Source organism: Cibotium barometz, chromosome 4 (assembly GCF_041138505.1).
Source record: "Cibotium barometz isolate CiBa-2024 chromosome 4, ASM4113850v1, whole genome shotgun sequence".
Classification (NCBI taxonomy): Eukaryota; Viridiplantae; Streptophyta; class Polypodiopsida; order Cyatheales; family Cibotiaceae; genus Cibotium; species Cibotium barometz.
Window position 1 is genome coordinate 46101613 of NC_141049.1, and position 21588 is coordinate 46123200.

General features: G+C 42.4%; 1 protein-coding gene across 1 annotated transcript; it reads left to right on the top strand.

The window, feature by feature from the left end:
- Window positions 1–241: 241 nt before the first annotated feature.
- LOC147639316 (transcription factor MYC3-like) lies at window positions 242–3155 on the top strand. Its single transcript, XM_086790048.1, has 2 exons — window positions 242–401; window positions 539–3155. Exon 2 carries the CDS (start codon window positions 884–886, stop codon window positions 3041–3043), a length of 2160 nt encoding a protein of 719 aa, XP_086646174.1. The 5' UTR covers window positions 242–401; window positions 539–883; the 3' UTR covers window positions 3044–3155.
- Window positions 3156–21588: the final 18433 nt, after the last annotated feature.

The window sequence follows — 21588 nt, forward strand, 5'->3', positions numbered from 1 at the left end:
TGACATGAGGTTAAGACTTAAGCTTACTACACATTAGGTTCGGAGTCGTCATAAATTCATAATGTGCAATAAAATGTATTGTCCTAAACCGATATGAAAACGTGATGAAATTCCACGTGTGACGAGCTTAAGAAGCCAGAGTCCAGACTCGTTCAGTCTTCGAAGGGCTTACGGCAGCGAGAGAGATGAAATGAAACGCAATCTCTCTCCCCTCTCCCTCTCCCTCTCCCTCTGCGTATGTGCCCGCGCGTCTGTTTGTGTCTGTCTCGCCATAGCCGCAACAACTCATCACAGTAGAATAGCAGCCTTTCATATCACCATCGCCATGGATAGTAGGGTTCTAAGGTTACACATGAGCTTCTTTTCGCAGATACAAACTTGACAAGGCTTATCATGCACAGGTAACGAATTTTTGTCAACCCTTTTAAGTCCAGTTGATTCAGAACCTTACCCTCCTATCCTTTGCATCCATGCACCTGCACCCTTCCCCACATTGCAGTGATTAAACATGTTGATTGATCATATGCACATGATGCAGCTACCAAGCTCTTCTGCCCTCTGGGTGTACTAACAGCTGGGAACACGGCCTCTTTCATGCCTATATACTGTCCACACAGGCCTTTGAGGGGCGAGATGCTCCACAATGATTTTAATGTTTGAATGCCTACAGCCAGCAAGACTGTAGCTCCCATCACAAATGATCGGTGCACCTGCCGAGAAACCTGGACCAGACCCCCATACATACATGTGGGAATTAGGAAGACACATACTAGGCCCCTTTCAAGACGACTAGACAAGCCATCCTGACCTACCACTCCACAGCTGCTAAGAACACTTGATTCAATTTGTGCCCCTCCAGAAGGAGCTGCCATACCCTCCCATCATGAAGAGCTTGTGGGATGATGACCAAGCTCTGCTTGAAGCCTTCGTAGCGGGTTCACAGAATGGCAATGCTCTATGGTTGGATTCGGAACAATATGCAGGCTCCTGCACCACAGAGGCGGATCAGGAGGATGGCCTTCAACAGAGGCTTCAATCAATTGTAGGTACTAAAGGTCAAACCTGGGCCTATGCAATTTTCTGGCAGCTTGCATGCTCCAGCAACGGGGAGCGGCTTCTGGGCTGGGGGGATGGATATTTTAACTCCAATTTGAATGCAGATGATGCAGCAAGGCAAGCAGCAGCAGTGAGTGAAGCAGACCAGCAAGTGAGGAGAAGAATTTTGAAAGAGCTTCGGTCTCTGGTGGGAGGGGGCGATCCGAATGCATGTGGGTTTGATGATGGTGCATTTGATGCAGATGTAACAGATGCAGAGTGGTTCTACCTTGTGTCTATGATGAATTCTTTTCCCATTGGAGAGGGAACACCCGGGGTTGCTTATGCTACATCTCAATACATATGGCTTACAGGGCCAAATCATGCTCAACATGGCCAGTGCCCAAGAGCTGAGCTTGCCAAAACGTTTGGCATACACACACTCGTCTGTGTTCCCACATCAAATGGTGTTCTGGAGCTCGGATCCATGGGTGTTGTCCATGAAAATCTTGCTTCTTTGCATCAAGTAAAGAGCACTTTCCCAGATTGTTTATGGGATGGTGCCTTGCTTTCAAATTCTGATGCCACATTCCATGGCTTCCCTACTTTGATCTCTAGTAGCTTGCCAAGCTCACCAGGCTTTCCAGGTGGGTATTTGTCTAGCCCAGTGCATGGCCTTCCTTCAGATTACGTTTCTAGTAGCTCTACTCCTTTAGATGATGGCAAAAACGCACAACAGGACATATTTGAAAGCTCATACTTGGAAAGTTCTCTCCTGAATCAGAGAAGTGAGGTGCTATCAGTTTTGCAAAGCTCTAATGGAGCAGCAGAAAAGTGTGTGGAGTCTCAAAGCGGAAGCCAACATGATAAAACCCATTTGGCCACGCTTTCCAAGGCTCAAATCTGCAAGAACCCTCACGTCAATATGGTGGCAGCTGAGGGACCAGGTCATGGCAACAGTGTAAAACACTTTGGCATGACCTTTAACAGTTCTGTTCAAACTCCAGCCCATCAAAGCTACAATCATCAAACAAAAGTATCAGAACTGAATAGCCATAGCCAGGATATCAAAGTGTCAGCTATGCCAGACCACTTGCATGCTACAAAGATCATGCAAATGCGGAGTCATAGTCAGGATTCTCATCCTTATGCAAACCTAGGGTATGGTCAGCCAGTGCAGAGCTCTTTTTGTTTTGATGATTCCAGAATGCTAGAAGCAAGCAACATGACCAAAGAAGAGATGTCCAATGGGGTTTCACATCCAATGAAGGGTTCCGTATGCACCAATGTGAAATTGGAATATTTGGATGTGGAGGCATGTGACGAGGACATAGAATGCAGTGAGGCTGTTGAAGAGAGAAGACCGAGGAAAAGAGGCAGGAAGCCTGCAAATGGGAGAGAGGAGCCCTTAAACCATGTGGAGGCAGAGCGTCTGAGGCGTGAGAGGCTCAACCAGCGATATTACGCATTAAGGGCGGTGGTACCCAATGTGTCCAAGATGGACAAAGCGTCGTTGCTCGCCGATGCAGTGTCCTACATTCAGGAGCTCAAGTGCAAGGTGCAGGATCTTGAGTTGGAGAAAAAGGGCCTACTTGATCGAGTAAAAATAAGGAAGGAGGAGGTGGTATGTGGGGCTCAAAATTATGCAAATTTATCTCCTGCTGTTTGTGGAGAAGGTTTTATGGGGGGTGGAAGCAGGGGTGAGGGTGCAATTGATATGAAGAGAGATTGTCCCATATGTAGGTTGGCAGTGAGGGTGCAATTGATGGTGCACAATGAAGCCCTTATAGAGGTCTACTGCCCCATTGGATGCCATCCTGTTGCTAAGGTTATGATGGTGCTGCAAGAGCTGCAACTTCAAGTCCATCATGCAAGCGTATCCACAGCCCAACATATGGTCCATCAAACAATACTTGTTAAAAACTCTGGTCATAGCTTTCTCACTGAAGACCAGCTCACAGCTGCCATATCTAGTGTAGATGTTGATTGCAGCTGCTTTAATTATTGATCTGCATTTCCAAAATCTTGATGCAAATCATTATTTTTCTTAAGATAAAAATTAAAGCCATAGTTTACTGTATAAGCAACACATCAAGAATAATTTAAGTTACATTTTTGAAGAATTTTTTAGACCTGTGTGAATTTCAAGAGGTATTTGTTTGAGAAGCTATATACATATTGAATTTCAAAGAAGATTGATAAGATAGTCCATTCAAATTGAGATTATTTACGCTTGCAATTTTCATCCACGTCTAAAGTTTAAAAATGCTTGTTAGTAATTATCTTGTTAACCCAGTTGCAAGGTTAACAAGTCAAGAGCTTACCTTAGCCTTACCAAAGCATGTTTTATTGGGCCTTGTTTTTGAGCCGTAATTGCAACTTCCTGATGTGGGGTGTCTTAGCTCGTCTATAGTGTCCTCACTTTGTTGTCACTCAAAATGCTCCTTTGTTAATGGGGTGAAGGAAGAACTCTAATGCCTAGATGGAGGCAAAAAGAAAAAGCCTTTGCAATGGCTCTCTCACAAAAGTCAAGGGAAGAAGAAGCAGCTAATGTAAAAGATAAATCTTTAAATACTCCTATCTAGCATGTATCCATCAAGCAAAGCAAGATCCAATAACATACATGTAAGCAAGAGTAGAGAAGAGAAAAACTCACAAGTATTCTATTGCAAGGAAATGATTGTGTATTGCTTATTGTTAAAAATGACTTATATACAAGTGACTACTAGTTTTCACACCAGGTGTGGTCTCTATGTACAGGAAGTCCTTAGACTACGTCCGGTCTCTATTACTAGACTATTACTAGTCTTAAGCAAGTATGCACACGAAATCCTTAAGACTTTTCCTATTTGACATTAAGTATAAGGGAAGATTGCTTTATACATTTTGTCGTCTAACAAAACATAAAAGATAAGCGTCTTGTTCGAGCTCATATAAGACGGCAAAGCATCTTACAGTAGGTCAGGCAGGTGAAACCATGTTAACCTATGGAGTGGTTAACATACCCCCTTCCTAATGGTGATTGCATCCTTGCATCACCCAAGTCGGTGGTGAAGTTACTACGAGGGTGGAACAGTATGGATAATCTAGGATATGCCATGAAGGTTAGGTGGTATGGTTCGGGACCGACGATCCACAACCAGATGCATGGCATATTACGGAGAGGCTTTGGATAGCCTTGGTAGTAGGCAGCTTGTTGAGGTAGCATGAAAGGCATAGGTGACGTAGAAGTTCTTTATTCAAGGTCTCCTTCTGTTGTGTAGAAATGGTTGAGATCCTTCAAAATTAGGTAGTCGCGGTAGAAGTGGTCAACACCTTGTGAATGAGCACCAGGACCACCATGAAATGATGTTCATAAGTAGATGATGGTCCGGATATTCTTGGCGTGACGAGCTCATAGCGTGATATAAGAATATAGCACAACAGAAAGATAGATAACAAAACAAAGTGCAATCTAGATAGTGCAATAGATAGAGAATTTAAAAAATTATCCCTGACCATCTCCTAACCATCAATGGTCACATTAACAATCCCATTGGTTTCTAAGCCAAGGTTCCCACCAAATACATGTGCACCAATGGCTTCTCCTCATAATGGGGGCCTTCAGGAATGTGCACCAAACATAGATGTGAGATACATGTTGAGAGGTGGGCATTGAGTGTATCCTAACACGTGATACCTAGAGATTGAGCTTTCTCGTGGCAAATACGTTGGTCAGGGCGAGGTTGTATTGGCGTTAAATTGGAGTCGAAGCAGAGATTACATGTATTGAAGCTCTTTGGAGATACTTGCAAGGTCAAAGGGTATTCCAGGTAATGGGTCATACCATGGGCCAGCCATGGTCCCCCCATCCAGAGATGTATTGAAGGGTTGGTTTTGACGAGGTTACTTGCACTTACATGTGTTTGTATGTGTTGTGAGTTGAAATTAGAGTTATGTATGCCACGTGGTAACGCATGGTACCCCACAGCATTGAGTGCTATGTTATAATAAAAAAAGGGTTGCGTGTGCCACGTGACAACTGAACCTATGGTGTCACATCATTATTCAAAAAAATATTGGAAAAAAACTAAAAAAAGGGTTGCGTGTGCCACATGGCAATCTAGGACCATAGTGCCACATGGCATTGATGCCACATCATCACCATAAAGCATTGAAAAAAAGAGTTGCATGTACCACGTCGCAATGCAGGCCCATGGTGCCACGTGGCACTTGGGCCACATCACCCAAAAAAAGTTTTTAAAAATATTTTAGAGAAGAGAAAGAGAGAAAGCAAAGGGGGGAGAGAGAGAGAGAGAGAGAGAGAGAGAGAGAGAGAGGGTGAGAGAGAGAGCATGAAAACCTTCCTTAAGAAGACATTCACGAAGAGAACCTTACTTAGGAGAAGAGCTGGAAAAAGCCCAAGAATTACCGGGCTCTACATCTCCCTCCAAGGCACAAAACATTCCTTCAACCAAGCGAGGTAGAGATGCCCCAAAGGTCACATGCCATGGTTGGCGCCCAACAATCCAAAATTTCACCTCAAGGCCTTTCAAGCTCTATAATGCTTCATGTCTTTCTGCTACCATTACTATACTTCAAGCATGCTTCAAGAAAATGAAAAGATGCAGGGGGGAAGAGAGCTTGAGCTCTTGCAAGCACACACACACACTCACAAAACCCTAATAGAGAACACACAAGGTGAGAGGCTGAAATCTTCTTCTTCTCTACTCAACACTCAACACACCATATACAAGATAAGAGTACACACAATATGAAAGGTACTCAACCAATACATACACGGGTTCTCTATAGTGTGAACCCGACTAAATGAGCTGGCGCTATAACTATGCCAGTCTCTAGAGTGGCTGTCACACAGCCTGTCATCCCACTGGCCGCATATCTCCCATGATCTCACCAACCATGCCAGTGGTGTAAGTGTGGGGCCTATCCCCCAGGCGGGTCATCAGTGGCCACCGCCTCACTAGACGAGCTCGATATCTCAACACTCCCCCTCGAGCTCAACTCCATCTCATGTACACCAAGCAAAGCCCTGAATCTGCGGAGCTTCTCTGTACCCAATGCTTTGGTGAAGATGTCAGCTACCTGATCCTCTGTGCTGACATAAACAAGGTCAAGGTCTCCTGCCAAGACCCTCTCTCTGACGAAGTGGTAGTGGACCTCTATGTGCTTCGTACGAGCATGAAAGACTGGGTTCCTGGCCAACTGTATACTGCTAATGTTGTCACAGAAGATGACAACCTGTCTATCCACTGATAGACCCAAATCTGCAAGTAGCTTCCTCAACCAAGCTACCTCACATGCTGCCATAGCAGCTCCTCTGTACTCGGCCTCCGTACTCGATAGAGCAACCGTAGGCTGCTTCTTGCTGCTCCAAGTCACAGCAGCACTCCCCAAAGAAAACATGAATCCACTGGTAGATCTTCTATCTGAGATACTACCAGCCCAATCAGCATCCGTGTACCCATGTACACATATCTCTGTCCCAGTCTCATAGAATAGTCCACAATGCAAAGTAGACTTCACATACCTCAGTATGCGTCTCACTGCATCCAAATGCGGTTTCCGTGGAACCTGCATAAACTGACTCACCAACCCAACAGCATAGCTCAAATCTGGTCTGGTGATCGTCATGTAGATCAAACTTCCTACTATGCTCCTGTACATAGTAGGATCCTCCAAGATCTCTCCTGAATCTGCACTCAACTTGCCATTCTGATCCAATGGCACAGAAATAGGCTTACAGCCTGTCATACCATACTTGGACAACATGTCCAAGCCATACTGTCTCTGCAGTAATCCAATACCATGTGGTGACCTAATCACCTCAATGCCCAAGAAATATCTGAGCTCCCCCAGATCCTTCATCTCAAACTTCTGTCTTAGCAAGATCTTTACATCAAAGATCTCTGCATCATGGTCCCCCGTAATGATCAAGTCATCTACATAGATGACAACAAGCACAACCCCTCTATCACCATGTCTCACATACAATGAGAAATCTGCATTGGCTACATGAAAGCCAATAGTGACAAGATATTCAGAGATCTTGTCAGACCATGCTCTTGGTGCTTGCTTTAAGCCATACAAGGCTTTCTTCAACCTGCAAACATGCTCGGGGTGACCCACATCCTCATATCCAGGTGGCTGCAACATATACACCTCTTCTTGCAAATCCCCATGCAAGAATGCATTCTTTACATCCATCTGATGTAAAGACCATTGCTTTGACGCAGCCACTGCTATCACAACTCTCACCGTTGCCATCTTGGCAACTGGGCTGAAAGTTTCCTCATAATCAATCCCATATGTCTGCGCATATCCTTTGGCTACCAATCTAGCCTTGTACCTGTTTATGCTTCCATCACTGTTATGTTTAACTTTATACACCCACTTGCATCCAATGGCTTTCTTGCCTTCTGGCAATTGCACTAAATCCCAAGTTTCATTTCCATATAGTGCATCCATCTCCTCATCCATAGCTTTCTCCCAACACACATTTCCAACAGCCTCATCAATGCATGTGGGCTCAACAACCTGCACAACCTTTGCCATATATGCATAGTGATGTGCCACATAACCATCATATGTAAATCTTTGCACAGGGTTCTTCACTCTCCCTGATCTTCGCAGCTTTTCATTCATGGCTTCCATAGCCTTCTTTACACCTGGTTTTCTCATAGCTGGGATTCCAAGCTCCTCATCAAGACTCATATCTGAGCCACTAGACTCTCCATCAACATGAGAATGCCCTGCAGAAATGTCAGGCATACCAAGGGGCTCAACCACTTTCTCTTTCCCTTTACGTGATGTACTAATCACATTTGCAGGACTGGTATTATGACGCAACCTGCCACTCCATGGTCTATCAACAGACCCACTAGATGAGGACTCTCCTGGTCCACTCAAAGACTGTGATTGCTGACCTGCATTCTGTGCAACCACACTTCCACTCACATCAGCCCCAACAGCTTCTTTTTCAGCAGCATACCAGCTGCTCATCTCATCAAAGACAACATCCCTGCTTACCCTCAACTCACGTGTAGCAAGGTTATAACACCTGTACCCCTTTTGCTCAAGGGAGTATCCAATAAACACACATTTTTCAGCTTTTGGATCCAGCTTAGTTCTCAGCTCATCTGGCACATGCACATATGCAATGCATCCAAAAACTTTCAGATGAGACAAATCTGGTTTTCTGCCAGTAAACCTCTCCTCTGGAGTTACATCATGTATGGCTGCAGTTGGAGTCCTGTTCATGATGTATACTGCTGTAGAAACAGCCTCAGCCCAATAGCAATGCGGCATATTCTTCTCTTCCATCAATGCTCGCGCAATCTCAGCAATGTGCCTGTTTTTCCGCTCAGCAACTCCATTTTGCTGCGGAGTGTATCTGCATGTATACTGTCTCCGAATACCATTCTTCTTCAAGAATTCAGAGAACTCATTGGAGAAGTACTCTCCCCCTCCATCGGACCTTAGGCACTTTACATATTTTCCTGTTTGCTTTTCAACCAAAACTCTGAAATTCTGAAAGTGAGTGAACACCTCACTCTTCTCCTTCATGAAATATACCCACACTTTTCTTGTGTGGTCATCAATGAAAGTGACATAGTACCTGCAGCCTCCCATAGACACGGTCTTCGTAGGACCCCATACATCTGAATGCACAAGATCTAGTGCATTTCTGCTCACATATCTGTTACGTGGAAACACATGCTTTGTTTGCTTCCCAAATTGGCATGCTTCACATATTTTCTGCATACCTTCCACTTTAAATTTTGGCAGCCCTGTCACAATTCCTTTTGTCTGCATAGACTTCAATCTCTGAACATTTACATGTCTAATTCTTTTATGCCATATGTCTGTGTCTGCAACAACTCCTGAACCATTTGCAAACATCGCAACACTCATTTCAGGCATGTCTACATTCAACGTAAACATTCTGCCCACTCTGTTGCCTTTTGCAACCAACTTGCACTTGTCTTTGAAATCTTCAACATAACATCCATCAGGGTTAAACCGAACCTGCAAACCCTGCTCAATCATCTGGCCAACTGAAACCAGATTCTTTGTTATGTTCGGTACATGAAGTACATCTGCAAGATACTTCACTTTGCCATCCTGCATAGACAATGGCACATCTCCAATGTGGGCAATTGGATGAGCAGTGTCATCCCCTGTTTCCACAAAACCTGGTCTTTCCGGGTTTTTCATCTCCTTGAACCACTCCCCATGACTCGTCATGTGGTTCGAAGCGCCTGAATCCACATACCATACATTATCTTTTTGTGCTGCATCAACATTTTCAGACATGGCATTCACGACATACTGCATAACAAACAACCTCTCATTATCCTCATTATTTCTGCTTGAGGATGCATAGTTGTTTTGCTGCACTTTCCCATTTTGCATGTCAGCCTGCTTTTTATAACATTCTGCCTGCACATGTCCAGGCTTACCATAATAATAGCATTCACGTGCATCATTGTACTGCCTTTGCCAATTTCCACGGCCTCTTTGACTCCCCCTGCCTCTGAATTTGCCTCTTCCACCTGCGTGTTGTTGTTGTTGTTGATTCTGGGACTGTTGTTGCTGCTGTTGCTGGCCATAATTCTGATTACCTGTTCGGCCACCTCCTTGACCGCGTCCACGGCCTCCTCTACCTCGTCCTCTTCCTGAACTCGTGTAGAAGGCCTGTTGCTCTGAACTGTTTTTGCTTTGTGAAGACTGTTGGTCTTCACCCAAGTTCTTCTCTTCGATAATCAGCATAGACACCAAATCTGTAAAATTGGGAATGTTTTCCCGAGTCTGAATGGACGTCTTAAACGCCTTGTATTGTGGCCCGAGACCACATAGACAGACTTCCACCTTGTCATCATCATCTACTGACACACCAATAGATGCAAGGGATTCCACAATACCCTTTATCTTCAGCGCATAGTCATTCACAGACATGCTCTTTTTCTCCACAGTATGAAGTTCATTCTTCAACTGTATCTTACGTGCCTTGGTGTTTGTTTCATAAAGCTTTACCAAGGTATCCCACGCCTCCTTGGGGGACTTGGCATCCTGAATGTGCCCAATCATGGTGTCCTGTAAACTAATGGAAAGCCAATACATAACCTTCCTGGCTCCTTGGTTCCAGTCTTTAAACTCTTTCACATCTGCAGCAGTTGGATTTATATCCGGTATCTCCGGTGCCTCTTCATGCTCACCTTCTATGTAGTCCCAATAACCTTTTCCCATCAGGAAATTTGTCAACCTGAACCTCCAAGCATGGAAGTTATTCTTATCCAGCTTCTCAGCCACAATCTGTGTTATGCCATCATTAGACATCTTGCCAAACACACAATTTTACCAAAACCTGCACTCTGGTTTTTCTGCACAAATGCTGTATTTTCTGCACAGCGGTACTGTAGTACTCTCAAATGTCACAACCAGTGACTTCAATGTGCATACATACACCCAATGGCAACTGTAGACCTCTTTGCAGCACCCACAGTGTCTGCACAGTCAATCTGTCTTCCTGCAGTACTTAAAACAGAGTTCTGCAGAGAATCGATGACTTACCCGCAGTGCTCAAAATCGCCTGCTTTCTGAAAAACGGAGGTCCAGACGCGCCCGAAACGCGTTTTCACCCAAAAAAACGCAGTCCAAAGGACTCCATAGTTGCCCTAGAGCTTTACTCCCGCGAAGAAAGCTCCTCAATCAGAGATCGTTTGCCGGTGCCTCCCGTAGAGCTCCCGACAAGGGTGTAGTCACCAACACAATAGGGAAGAATAGTTGAAGCTCTTACCCTCGTACCGCTTCTTGTGGTTCTCTTGCTTGCAGCTCAGCCCTTAGCACGAACCAGGCTCTGATACCATGAAAAGATGCAGGGGGGAAGAGAGCTTGAGCTCTTGCAAGCACACACACCCACTCACAAAACCCTAATAGAGAACACACAAGGTGAGAAGCTGAAATCTTCTTCTTCTCTACTCAACACTCAACACACCATATACAAGATAAGAGTACACACAATATGAAAGGTACTCAACCAATACATACACGGGTTCTCTATAGTGTGAACCCGACTAAATGAGCTGGCGCTATAACTATGCCAGTCTCTAGAGTGGCTGTCACACAGCCTGTCATCCCACTGGCCGCATATCTCCCATGATCTCACCAACCATGCCAGTGGTGTAAGTGTGGGGCCTATCCCCCAGGCGGGTCATCAGTGGCCACCGCCTCACTAGACGAGCTCGATATCTCAACAGAAAACGGGCTAAGGAGCCATCAACTTTTTCAGAAGAGGCTCAAGTAGCACACAAATCCATTCAGGCATGTTCAGCAAGCCATCCATAGCTCGCAGTTTACCAATGTCATGCCATACAAGGTGTCCTAAATTCTTTCATTTAACCCAACCTCATTCTCACTTGTCTTATTGGCCCCCTTGTTATACATCAACACTCAATTCCCTATCTCAAACCATGTGTAAGATTCAAAGAAAGCAGACAAGTAAGTATCAAAGAAAGCAGAAGGAGCTTCTACATAGGGACACCTTTTACCCAATGATGCATTACACTTGCAATATACACACAGGCATGTCCGGCAAGCCATCCATAGCTCATAGTTTACCGACGTCATGCCATACAAGGTGTCCTAAATTATTTCATTTAACCCAACCTCATTCTCATTTGTCTTATTGGCCCCCTTGTTATACATCAACACTCAATTCCTTATCTCAAACCATGTGTAAGATTTAGAGAAAGCAGACAAGCAAGTATCGAAGAAAGCAGTATGTTGGAGTTTTCACTAGAAGGAGCTTCTACATAGGGACACCTTTCACCCAATGATGCATTATACTTGCACTATACACAGGCTATACACACGAGATCTACATCTAGTGGACACATCAATAGGCACCGATATCTCAAGCACTTGCATTAAGCCTCATCGTCAACAACTACCATGTACATGGTACAAGTCTAGTCCATGGTACGACCCATCGCCCAATACCTTCCTCACATCAACAGGGACCTTCCGTGGCCTCCCAGAATCTCCAAAGTGGGTTCCACTGGTTCTGTTTCAAATGTGTTGAGAGCACAAACATGGATGTGATTTTGGCATCGTCTGGTCTTACAAACCTTGTCCCAAGCTTTTGTGGAAGAGTGTCCATGGTCTTGCCAAAACGTGTATCCACATGGGATGAGTCTTCCATGTTTTTAAGTTTATTTTCAAGGATTGGATACTCTTGCATATATAAATGTGATTGGTTTCCCAATCATGAACTAGCCTTCCATTTGTTATGCAAGGCCTTTCAAGGATCATGGTGTATGACCCTCTTCTCTAAAAATCCATCACCACTAATGTGTAGTAAAAGCTTAGCCTGACTTTGCATCTTAAAGAATGCCCAAAGATTTATATGTGCTCTCGGGTTAGTAAGCTTATAAGTGGCGGGCTTCCCCAAGTCTCCCAATAATAAATGGTGATTATGTTGACACCAGTACCACCATCCAAGATTGCAAAGATTGTCATGCCTTTATAAATGACACGTTACATGATGTTGAATTTATCACTTTTGAAGTAGTGTCCTAGCTGGGCACTTTTGGTTGTCCTTTTATCTTGGGCATGGAAGAAGAGCTCTCAATGTAGCATGGCTTATCCTCCTCCTATTCACGTTCTAGAGGGTGGGGGGCTCTTAAGTTCCCAGTTATCCAATCAGATAAATCTCTCCAAAGTTGAGAATTTACTTGTAAAAGAATCTTGGGCATGGAAGAAGAGCTCTCAATGTAGCATGGCTTATCCTCCTCCTATTCACGTTCTAGAGGGTGGGGGGCTCTTAAGTTCCCAGTTATCCAATTAGATAAATCTCTCCAAAGTTGAGAATTTACTTGTAAAAGAGAACTTATCAAGACTTGAACTTCCAAAGATAAGAAGGCTATGAGGCTTGCTATATCCCATGTATGATAATCGTTGGCTCGTACTCACTCGGAGGTGGGATTGGACCTGCCAATGTGTAGGGGATGTGCATTGATTCTTCTTTAGGAGACGGTGCCTCTAATGGGGTCGAAATGAAGTCATCACCTATCACATTGGAGAAAATATTATGGTGAATATGATGACCCATGGAAGGCCAAGTTTCACCCCTCACTTCGTCTTCCTTCACTACATCTAGCAATGCGGAATCTGGTTGGATTGGTTCTAGAGGGAGAGGGAGAGGCTCTAGTTGGATTGGTTCTAGAGGGAGAGGGAGAGGCTCTAGTTGGATTGGTTCTAGAGGTAGAGTTAGAGGCTCTGAAACTAGCTTTGCAGCTTCTTAAGAATGACCACATGGGTTCAACTATGGTCTTTGGCATGCTATGAGGTTCCCTTTCTGGTTCTATGATTGAATCTTGAATGGGGTCTCAAGCAGGGTGAGTGGTTTGTACTCGTCCACTTGCTTAAGGACAAGGATTCAACTTACACCTTCCTTTACAAGTGTTTGAGCTTGTTTCATTCTCTTCGTCTCTAACACAAGTTTCGGGTACTTTTTGTTTTTTTCCGAAAGGTTTGCATATTCAATGGGTTTCTTCTCTTTGGGAAGAGCTAGTTTGAGCAGGAGGTCATCCGTTATCTCCACCAACAAGGAAGGCAGCTTTGAAGCTATCGTCTTGAAGCATTTTCAATGGTCGCAACGTCGTCGAGAGAGAGAGAGAGAGAGAGAGAGAGAGAGAGAGAGAGAGAGAGAGAGAGAGAGAGAGAGAGAGAGAGAGAGAGAGAGAGAGAGAGAGAGAGAGAGAGAGAGAGAGGTGGCCTGCCATGCAACATGTTATTGAAGTCTCTCGCTCTTCGTTGCACCATAGCTTTGAACAAGGAGGCATAGTCAATGGGGGATTTTCTGGATATCCATATGAATTAGACACTAATCATATGATTCATAGCTAATATGACTTGTAGTAGTCAATGGGGGTTATTCTAGATATCCATATAAATAGGACTACTTGTACCACTCATAGCTCTCCTGTTGTTATGGAGTTTTGGAGTTCGTAGGTAAAGTCATCGAGTATTGTTGTACTGGCATGATTCTAGGAGGAATCGGTTAGGGTGGTAATACCGGAGGTGGGTATGGAATTGGTGGCAATTTGTACATACCTCTCGGTGATAAATGGAGATTGAATCATGTGCTAGTTAAAATCATTTAGTATGGGCATGGAATCATGCACCAGTTAAAAGCATTTAGTATGGGCGGTAGGGCTAATTTTTCCTAGGCACCAAGAGCATATGTTGTGGTGTTTGGTTTCCCTGCTACCAACAATGGGTTGTATCATGGTTCCCATGGCACTGGTGCAATAAGCACAGCACTATTATTATCTAGGCCTTAGCAATGTAGTTCCACATTATTTCACCCTTCTCTTACTTGAAGTTATATATATGTACCATGGGCGAGAATCCCAATGAATGTGTGTCTCAAGACCTTGTGCTGGCCTTTTGACATATGTGGGTATAAAGACCTAAACTATTGCCTTGCTTTGCCTTTAAGGTAAAGTTTGAATGAATAGATCTTGGTGGGATTATCAATCCATCCCATGGCCTAAAAAATTTGATCAAACCTCTCTAGATAGTGAATGGACCTCTAGATCCATCAAATTTGGTCATTGTCCTTGAGATGTGTATTAGCTTTGTTTTACCTAACTTTGAGCCTGTAGGTGCTATGTTTGTATAACAACTCATCTTCCCGTTTCAAATTCCATCCTAACTCTACATATTCATGTGGCGATGGAATGTAAGGGCATAAAACCTTCTATTTCTTGCCCCATGGGGTTAGGATGTGTGGTTTCCAATGGCAGCTAGAGGTTGCAAGTTTTCTTTGGCTAAGGACATGTTACCTTATGGATCCCCTTGGTTTGAGATAGTTTTAGACATTGGCTCTTTATCCTTCCTTGCATTCCCTATTCCTTGTCTGAATAGAGAGGAACTTGAACTTGGTTCCGTGGTGAAGAAGTTTCTATAGTAGGCTCATTGGGAAAGTGAGACTCTTGCTTGCATTGTGTGTTTGCTCTGTTGTGTGTTTTCAAAAACACTTACCCCTAATGGTATAGTAAAGGAGACATGTCTTAATTACCAAAACTGTGATTCTTAGGTTTCTTGTTGGCGATGGTCAACTTGGGATAACACGTCTTACTCCCATGTTGAAATGAGTGATGCTAGAGTTCCAAGTCACCTAGTCAAGTTATCCCACATGAGCTATCATAGCTTTGTTGTACCTCCCTCATATAAAAGGGGTTATTTTCAATCAATGGAAACAAGCAAGCTCTTAAGCCTCTTTATGAGTACAAGTCTCAATCTTGTAACCTAATTGTGCTTGAGTCTAAAGATTGGTTAGTTTAGGACATTCATCATGTTTATATTAAGCTATCATCCATCCTAGCTTAGATTAGCACAAATCACATTGTTAATTAGTATATAGGATTAAGTCTTAGACATCATCACTATCTACATGGGAGCTTGGATCCACAAGGTTCATCATGATATCAGAGCTTGGTTGAAGATTTCCATTAGCTTAGCTCTAGCTTTCTATAATCCTTATTTAGTTTAATCTTAGCCTGTAGTCATCATTAAGCTCACTAATCTCATCTTATCTACTCACTCCACTAGTGGCTCAAACTTGTCAAGCTTGGCATTGCTCACTCCATCAACCATTTCCAAATTCCTCTTGAAGGGAGATTCTTTAGCTCATTACTAAGAACACTACCAAAGGAATTAGAGAGACTTTCTCTCCATAGCTTGATTTTCATTGTACGGCTGTTGCCCTTGTTTTGCCTCACTTGACTCCTCTAAGAAAAACTAGATCAAGCACTTCTAGGGCTAGTTAGTACTTGGAACAAGCTCTATACAATCCAAATATCAGGTTAAATGGCACAATACACGAGCTGGGAGCTCATTAGGGAAAAACGGAGCTCATTTTGGGGCCATGTAAGAAATTCACTATTTTTTGATTTATTTCTCTCCTAAAAGATCTCAAAAATAATAAAATATGGAAACGTGGCTCAGAACTGTCAGTAAGGACCACTGAACTGTCAGTTCAGAAAAGAATAAGATAATCTTTTGTCTAACTAACACGATTTTGCATTAAATATCTCCTTAATTTTTTTTGTTTCTCGAAGATTTCGCATCTCTTTTGACGACGTGTGTAGGCCTCTCATAAAGAATCCATCACTGAACTTAATGATTGTATGGATACCGCCACACTTCCATTCATGTTACAAAAAGACTATGAGATTGACAAGCCAACTTTGCAAGAAGCACAAAAAATGGCCGATACTAGTGAGTTACAATCTCAGAAGAAGCGATTATACCATCTTCACATCGACTTAGAAGAACAATATGCTCCAGCACAAAAAAGACGAAAGGATACGGTGCTAAATGCTCAACAACGAGAAAATATGAGAAGAGAAGGGCTCCAACATATTGACTTATGGTGTGATGGAAGTATATATCCAAAATGTCTAGTAAAAAACTCTACACCTCCATTTGTCAATCCAACCACACTACTGAGGTTTGCGGGCGATGGACAAAATGGACTTCTTGGTTATATTTCAGCACAGTCTGCATTTGCAGAAACATATAAAACAATGTACCTACAAGAAAAGGGAGCCAGGATTCAAGAGATAGCTATTCGTGCAAAATTGGAGCAGCAGTTTGCAGAATGAAATTGAGGAGCATTCAAAGAGTAAAAAAGAGTTAACAAGATCAAGAAGGAAGAGAACCATGCTTGGAGACAGACAACAAAGCAGGAAGATTAAAAACATTGTAAATTTGAAGGCTGGGACTGGTGGATGCAAGCGAAGAATTCAGGAAGCAAGGTTAGTTTGCAATTTTTTATTTTTTAAACTCAAAAATGCTCTCAAATGACTATATCTATTTTGTCCATTAATGCAAAACAGGATTGGAAGTGTTGAATAATATAGGCATATTGTGTTGTTACTATATTGTTACTATAGGAAATTATTGGAGCCTGCAAAAGAAAATATAGATCCCAACCTTCTTCCAGTTAAACAAATGAAAGGATTGCTTTCTTGTGGTGTAGCAAAAGGTTTGATTGAAGAAAAAAAATACAAAACAATCAAACGCAATGTTGTAGAGGACTTTATATCCAATAATCAAGTTGATGGTACTACAATCCAAGAGGCTCTTGATGTTAGTGGAGTTAGCAGGAAGGGATATAGTTCGATTTTCCATGCGATATCCTCAACTTTGAGAGATCAAAGGATTAAACGAGTTTTACTGCCAAATCCAGCAACAGTGTGGAAGATAAGAGGTCATTTGAATGAAAGTATAGATGAGTTTATTGGACCATATATCCATATTGAAGAAATATTTCATGGTGCTAAAGGAACCACTGTGTATGACCCTTGGAACAATATATTTGTAGATCTACAACAACTTCAAAGAAGAATGGTCAAGTTTTATGGAATAACATTTGAAGAGTGCAATCCTTGTCAAGCCTTGAAGCCTGGGCAATAAGGGAAAGGGCATAGTCCTCCCTCAAATTGAACATACACTCTATATCATGGAGGAAAACATAATCTTTACCACCAATCAAGACACCTGGAAGCATGGGCACTGCATAGTTGCTGCTCTAAACATCAAAATCTTCAACTGGCTGGTTGTTTGAAGGTATCCCAATTGTCTGAAAGGAAATCTCTGTGATGGTCCAAAAGAGAGCTCATAGTGAACTCCCTGTTGAAAATACTGTGGTATATGTGGAAGTTCCTCTGAGCCTTGCACTTGTGAAGAAAGTCAAATAGGAGCAAATCTGGAGATTTGTCCTCTTCTGGTTCCCTTTGTTTTGAAAGGGAAGACTCACCTTTCTGCTCTAGTCTCTTGCTTTTGCCTGAACCAAAATTTATATAACATGAATTCTATATGCTCACATATGCAATCAGATAATGTATAGGATATCACCAAACAACTTTCATAAGCACACATGAATCACCTGGTGATTGCTGTGGTCTGAGTATAGCAGCAGAAAAGTCCAGCTTCCTCTTGAAAGGAGGGGCCTGAGAATCAACTGTTCCAAAGCAAAAACCTTTCTCATCATCAAGAAAGACATCCCCATGGACATAGAAAGCAGAACAATGAGGAAACAGTAAAAACCAAAAGGGACACAAGAATTTGCAACAAAACGCGATGCAGATCCATTTGAAAAATGTCAAGTGCTCTCCTCGCATTTTGTTGCAAATTCTAAATTTCTATTGACATCCATCTCCAATCAAATGCTAGGGATATCTCACAATGTTCAGGACAGTAAATGATACTAGGAGGAATTCCCCAGGGCAAAAGAGAGCAAAACAAAGAGGAAGAAATAAAAACTAAAACAAACATCAGAATTTGCAGGAAAACGCGATTTGGAGCATTTGGAAAATGTAAAGCACTATAATCGCATTTTGTTGCAAAATTCTAAATCCTATTCATATCCATCTCTAATCAAATCCTAGGGTGATCTACTAGATTTCTAGGCACTGAGATTCAAGAATTCTATAGATGGAAGAAATATATATCAGAAAACATTGGAAAGGGTATAGATCTCTGACCTTTCTTTTCCTCTTCCATACTGTTGGAGTAGCCCTGGAGATTCTCCTGCTCTCTTCCAAACTTGAGCTGTAGCACTGGTAACCTGGAGATCTGGTAATGGTAGTAGTCTTAAGACAGGTTGCAGAGTGGATGGAGTGTGTTGGGTAGGAAGTGATCAGAGTGGGAAAGAAAAGGATGATGGGAGGGTGCTGGCAGGGATGGAAGACGGGGAGGGAAAAGTGTTAATGGATCTAATTATGAAATCATGATTGGCACAATTTCCAAGGCAAAAAGTGACTTTCACACGTGTCAAATTTCAAATTCCAAAAGATCTGGGTGGGACCCACACGTGTTAAAAAACGACTATATTTCACACGTGTGGTATTTAATAACTCCTTTATTTGTATTTTCTAATAATCTACTCTCCTAACTCAGTTCTCTTGCATCTCTACCTCCCTACTCTACACCATCAGCATCCAGACCAGCCAGCAGAGGTTCATCCCCAGCACAGGATACTCATCATCAGCACAGCACACCTGTAGATAGCTTCCAGGTTAGTAAGACAATCTATTTCCTTCTCTTCTTGTTTAATAGTATATTAGGGTAAGGAACTGATTGATGTGATGTAGGTTAGATATTATGATAAATATTATATGCATTTTTTAGATTTTCTCCACTGCATGTAGAAGCAGGAAGACTTTTTATTTGGGCCTGTTGAGTGAGAGCTTGATCACTTCTTGATGTCTATAGGCTCAATCCATGTTGCACCAAGCTGCATACACACTGAAATGACTAAAGGCATGTTGAAGTATGCTGCCTCTAGAATTTGCAGCAAAACGCGAGGAGAGGGCTTTAGAAATCTCAAACAGCCCAAATCGCATTTTGTTGCAAATTTGAAAATGTTTCTTCATCCACCCATTTCATTGTGATTTTGTAACTTTCTAGGCTATTCAAGGCTGCATAGTTCTTGCATAAACTCAATACATATTGTTTATAGTTGAAAAGACAGAGAATTCACTGTAGGGATGCAATAGCATATTGTTTCAAGTATTTGCAGAAAAACGCGATGATGAGCTGTTAGAAATTTCAAATTATCATAATCGCGTTTTGTTACAAATTGTTCACTTTTGCTTTATCCAATTTGTCATCACCTTCTTTTATCATTCCATGTTCTCCATGCTTGTAATCTTTTTCTATTGCTTTGTATGGACCTTTTCAGAGTGATGGCAAGAACCAAGGCAACTGCAAGGAGGTCTGGCAAGGGGCCAGGGCTTGCAGCAGCAGCACCAGCTGGGGCTGATGTCAAGGAATCTAGTGTGCCTCCAAAAGGAAGAGTTGCACATGGCAGGAAGGGGAAGCCAATGAGCATGCTGCAGCAAAAGTCCAAGAGGTTAAAACATTCTGCAGGTGTGCTAAAGGAGATCAGGAAACAACAAAAAGCTATAGGCTTTGCAATCCCCAAGGCACCTTTTGAGAGGCTAGTGAGAGAAATTTGTGATAGCTGGCACCTTGGTTTCAGGTGGAACAGGACTGCCATTCTTTCCTTACAGGAAATGGCAGAGGATTACTTGGAGAAGTACTTTGAAGATGCAATGCTTGTAGCAGCCCATGCTCACAGGGTGACTCTGATGGCCAAGGACTTCAACACATTGTCCAGAGTGAGGTGGAGGTATGACAAGCTGGTCCATCCTGTGGAATGGAAGGACATAAAAATGAGAGACATATTATTAATTCCACCTACAAGGAAATTGAAGGCAGACAAGGTGAAGGTTGTTGAAGTGACCCACTCAATGAGCACCAGCAGAGGGAAAGCTGCTTATGAGGAGTCACTGAAGCAGCAAATAGAAGAATCCAAATCTGCTATAGATGTGGAGACTGTACAGATGGAGCTACAGATACAGAGAAGGTTGTAGGAGCTGGGCCCTAACATAGTTGTCCATATTGAAGATGATTTTTCAGAGAATAATTTTGACTTGACAAAAGCATGCTTGGCAGCATTGGCTCATAAGAATGAGTATTGCTCAGATACTATCATTCTTGCAATGCTCTAGTAAGTGTCTTTTATTTTACATTTGTTTGCAAAACAATCCTTATTGTACCTCCTCCCCTACACCTTACCTTAATTATTGTTTTGTCCAATGTAGCATGATGAGAAGCTGGCTGAACCATGCTGTACAGCATACGGTTTATATTATTGATCCTGCAATTTCCTTCAAGTTAAGAGATCCAAAGGAAACTCCCATGGATATTTCCAATTGGTTCAGACACTGTGATTTTGATCATGTTGATATTTTGCTACTTCCATACCATAACAAGTATGTGTGTGGCTGCTTCTTTTGGGATTTTTCTTCAAGATTGAGTACTCTTGTAGCCTTTGATTTCTTAATGCTTTTTTCCTTATGCAGTGACCACCACTGGAACTTTGCTTCTATTGACATCCAGCAGAAGCAATGCTTTTTATTCAACTCTATTAGAAACACACACAGAGAGGTGAAATTGTAAGTGGTTTGTGTGCTATTTTTAACTTTAAACTTCATTATTTGGATTTAATGCACACTAACTGAATTATATGTATTGCAGTTGTATTAGAAGACTTCTAGATGCATTGGATCAGTGTCCTCCTAATGTCAATCTTTTGGATTCAATAGAGCCAATAGATTTAGAGGTAGAAAGTTGTTCCCTCTACTGATGTCTATTTCATGCTATGCCTTTGAACTTATTGAATAATTTTATTTTGTTCAGACATTAACAGTTTCTAACATATCTTTCCAACTATCCAGACACCACAACAAGATGATTCAAGTAGCTGTGGCTAGAGAGTGCTGATTAGTGCCAAATATATACTTTCAAGCTATTTTGAGATAGGACAGCCAGAGCTTGTAAGAAAAAATAATTTTCATTTAGCTTCAAAAAATTTGATATTGGTACAAAGTGTTCTAAATCATCATATCTCATTGCAGATGAGAGAAGATAGCTTCAACTCGAGCTACGTGTATAGTTTCAGAGCTGATATAA

What these genes read in the sequence shown, in the direction of transcription:
- LOC147639316 (XM_086790048.1), top strand. Translation starts at nt 884, where the DNA reads ATGAAGAGCTTGTGGGATGATGACCAAGCTCTGCTTGAAGCCTTCGTA.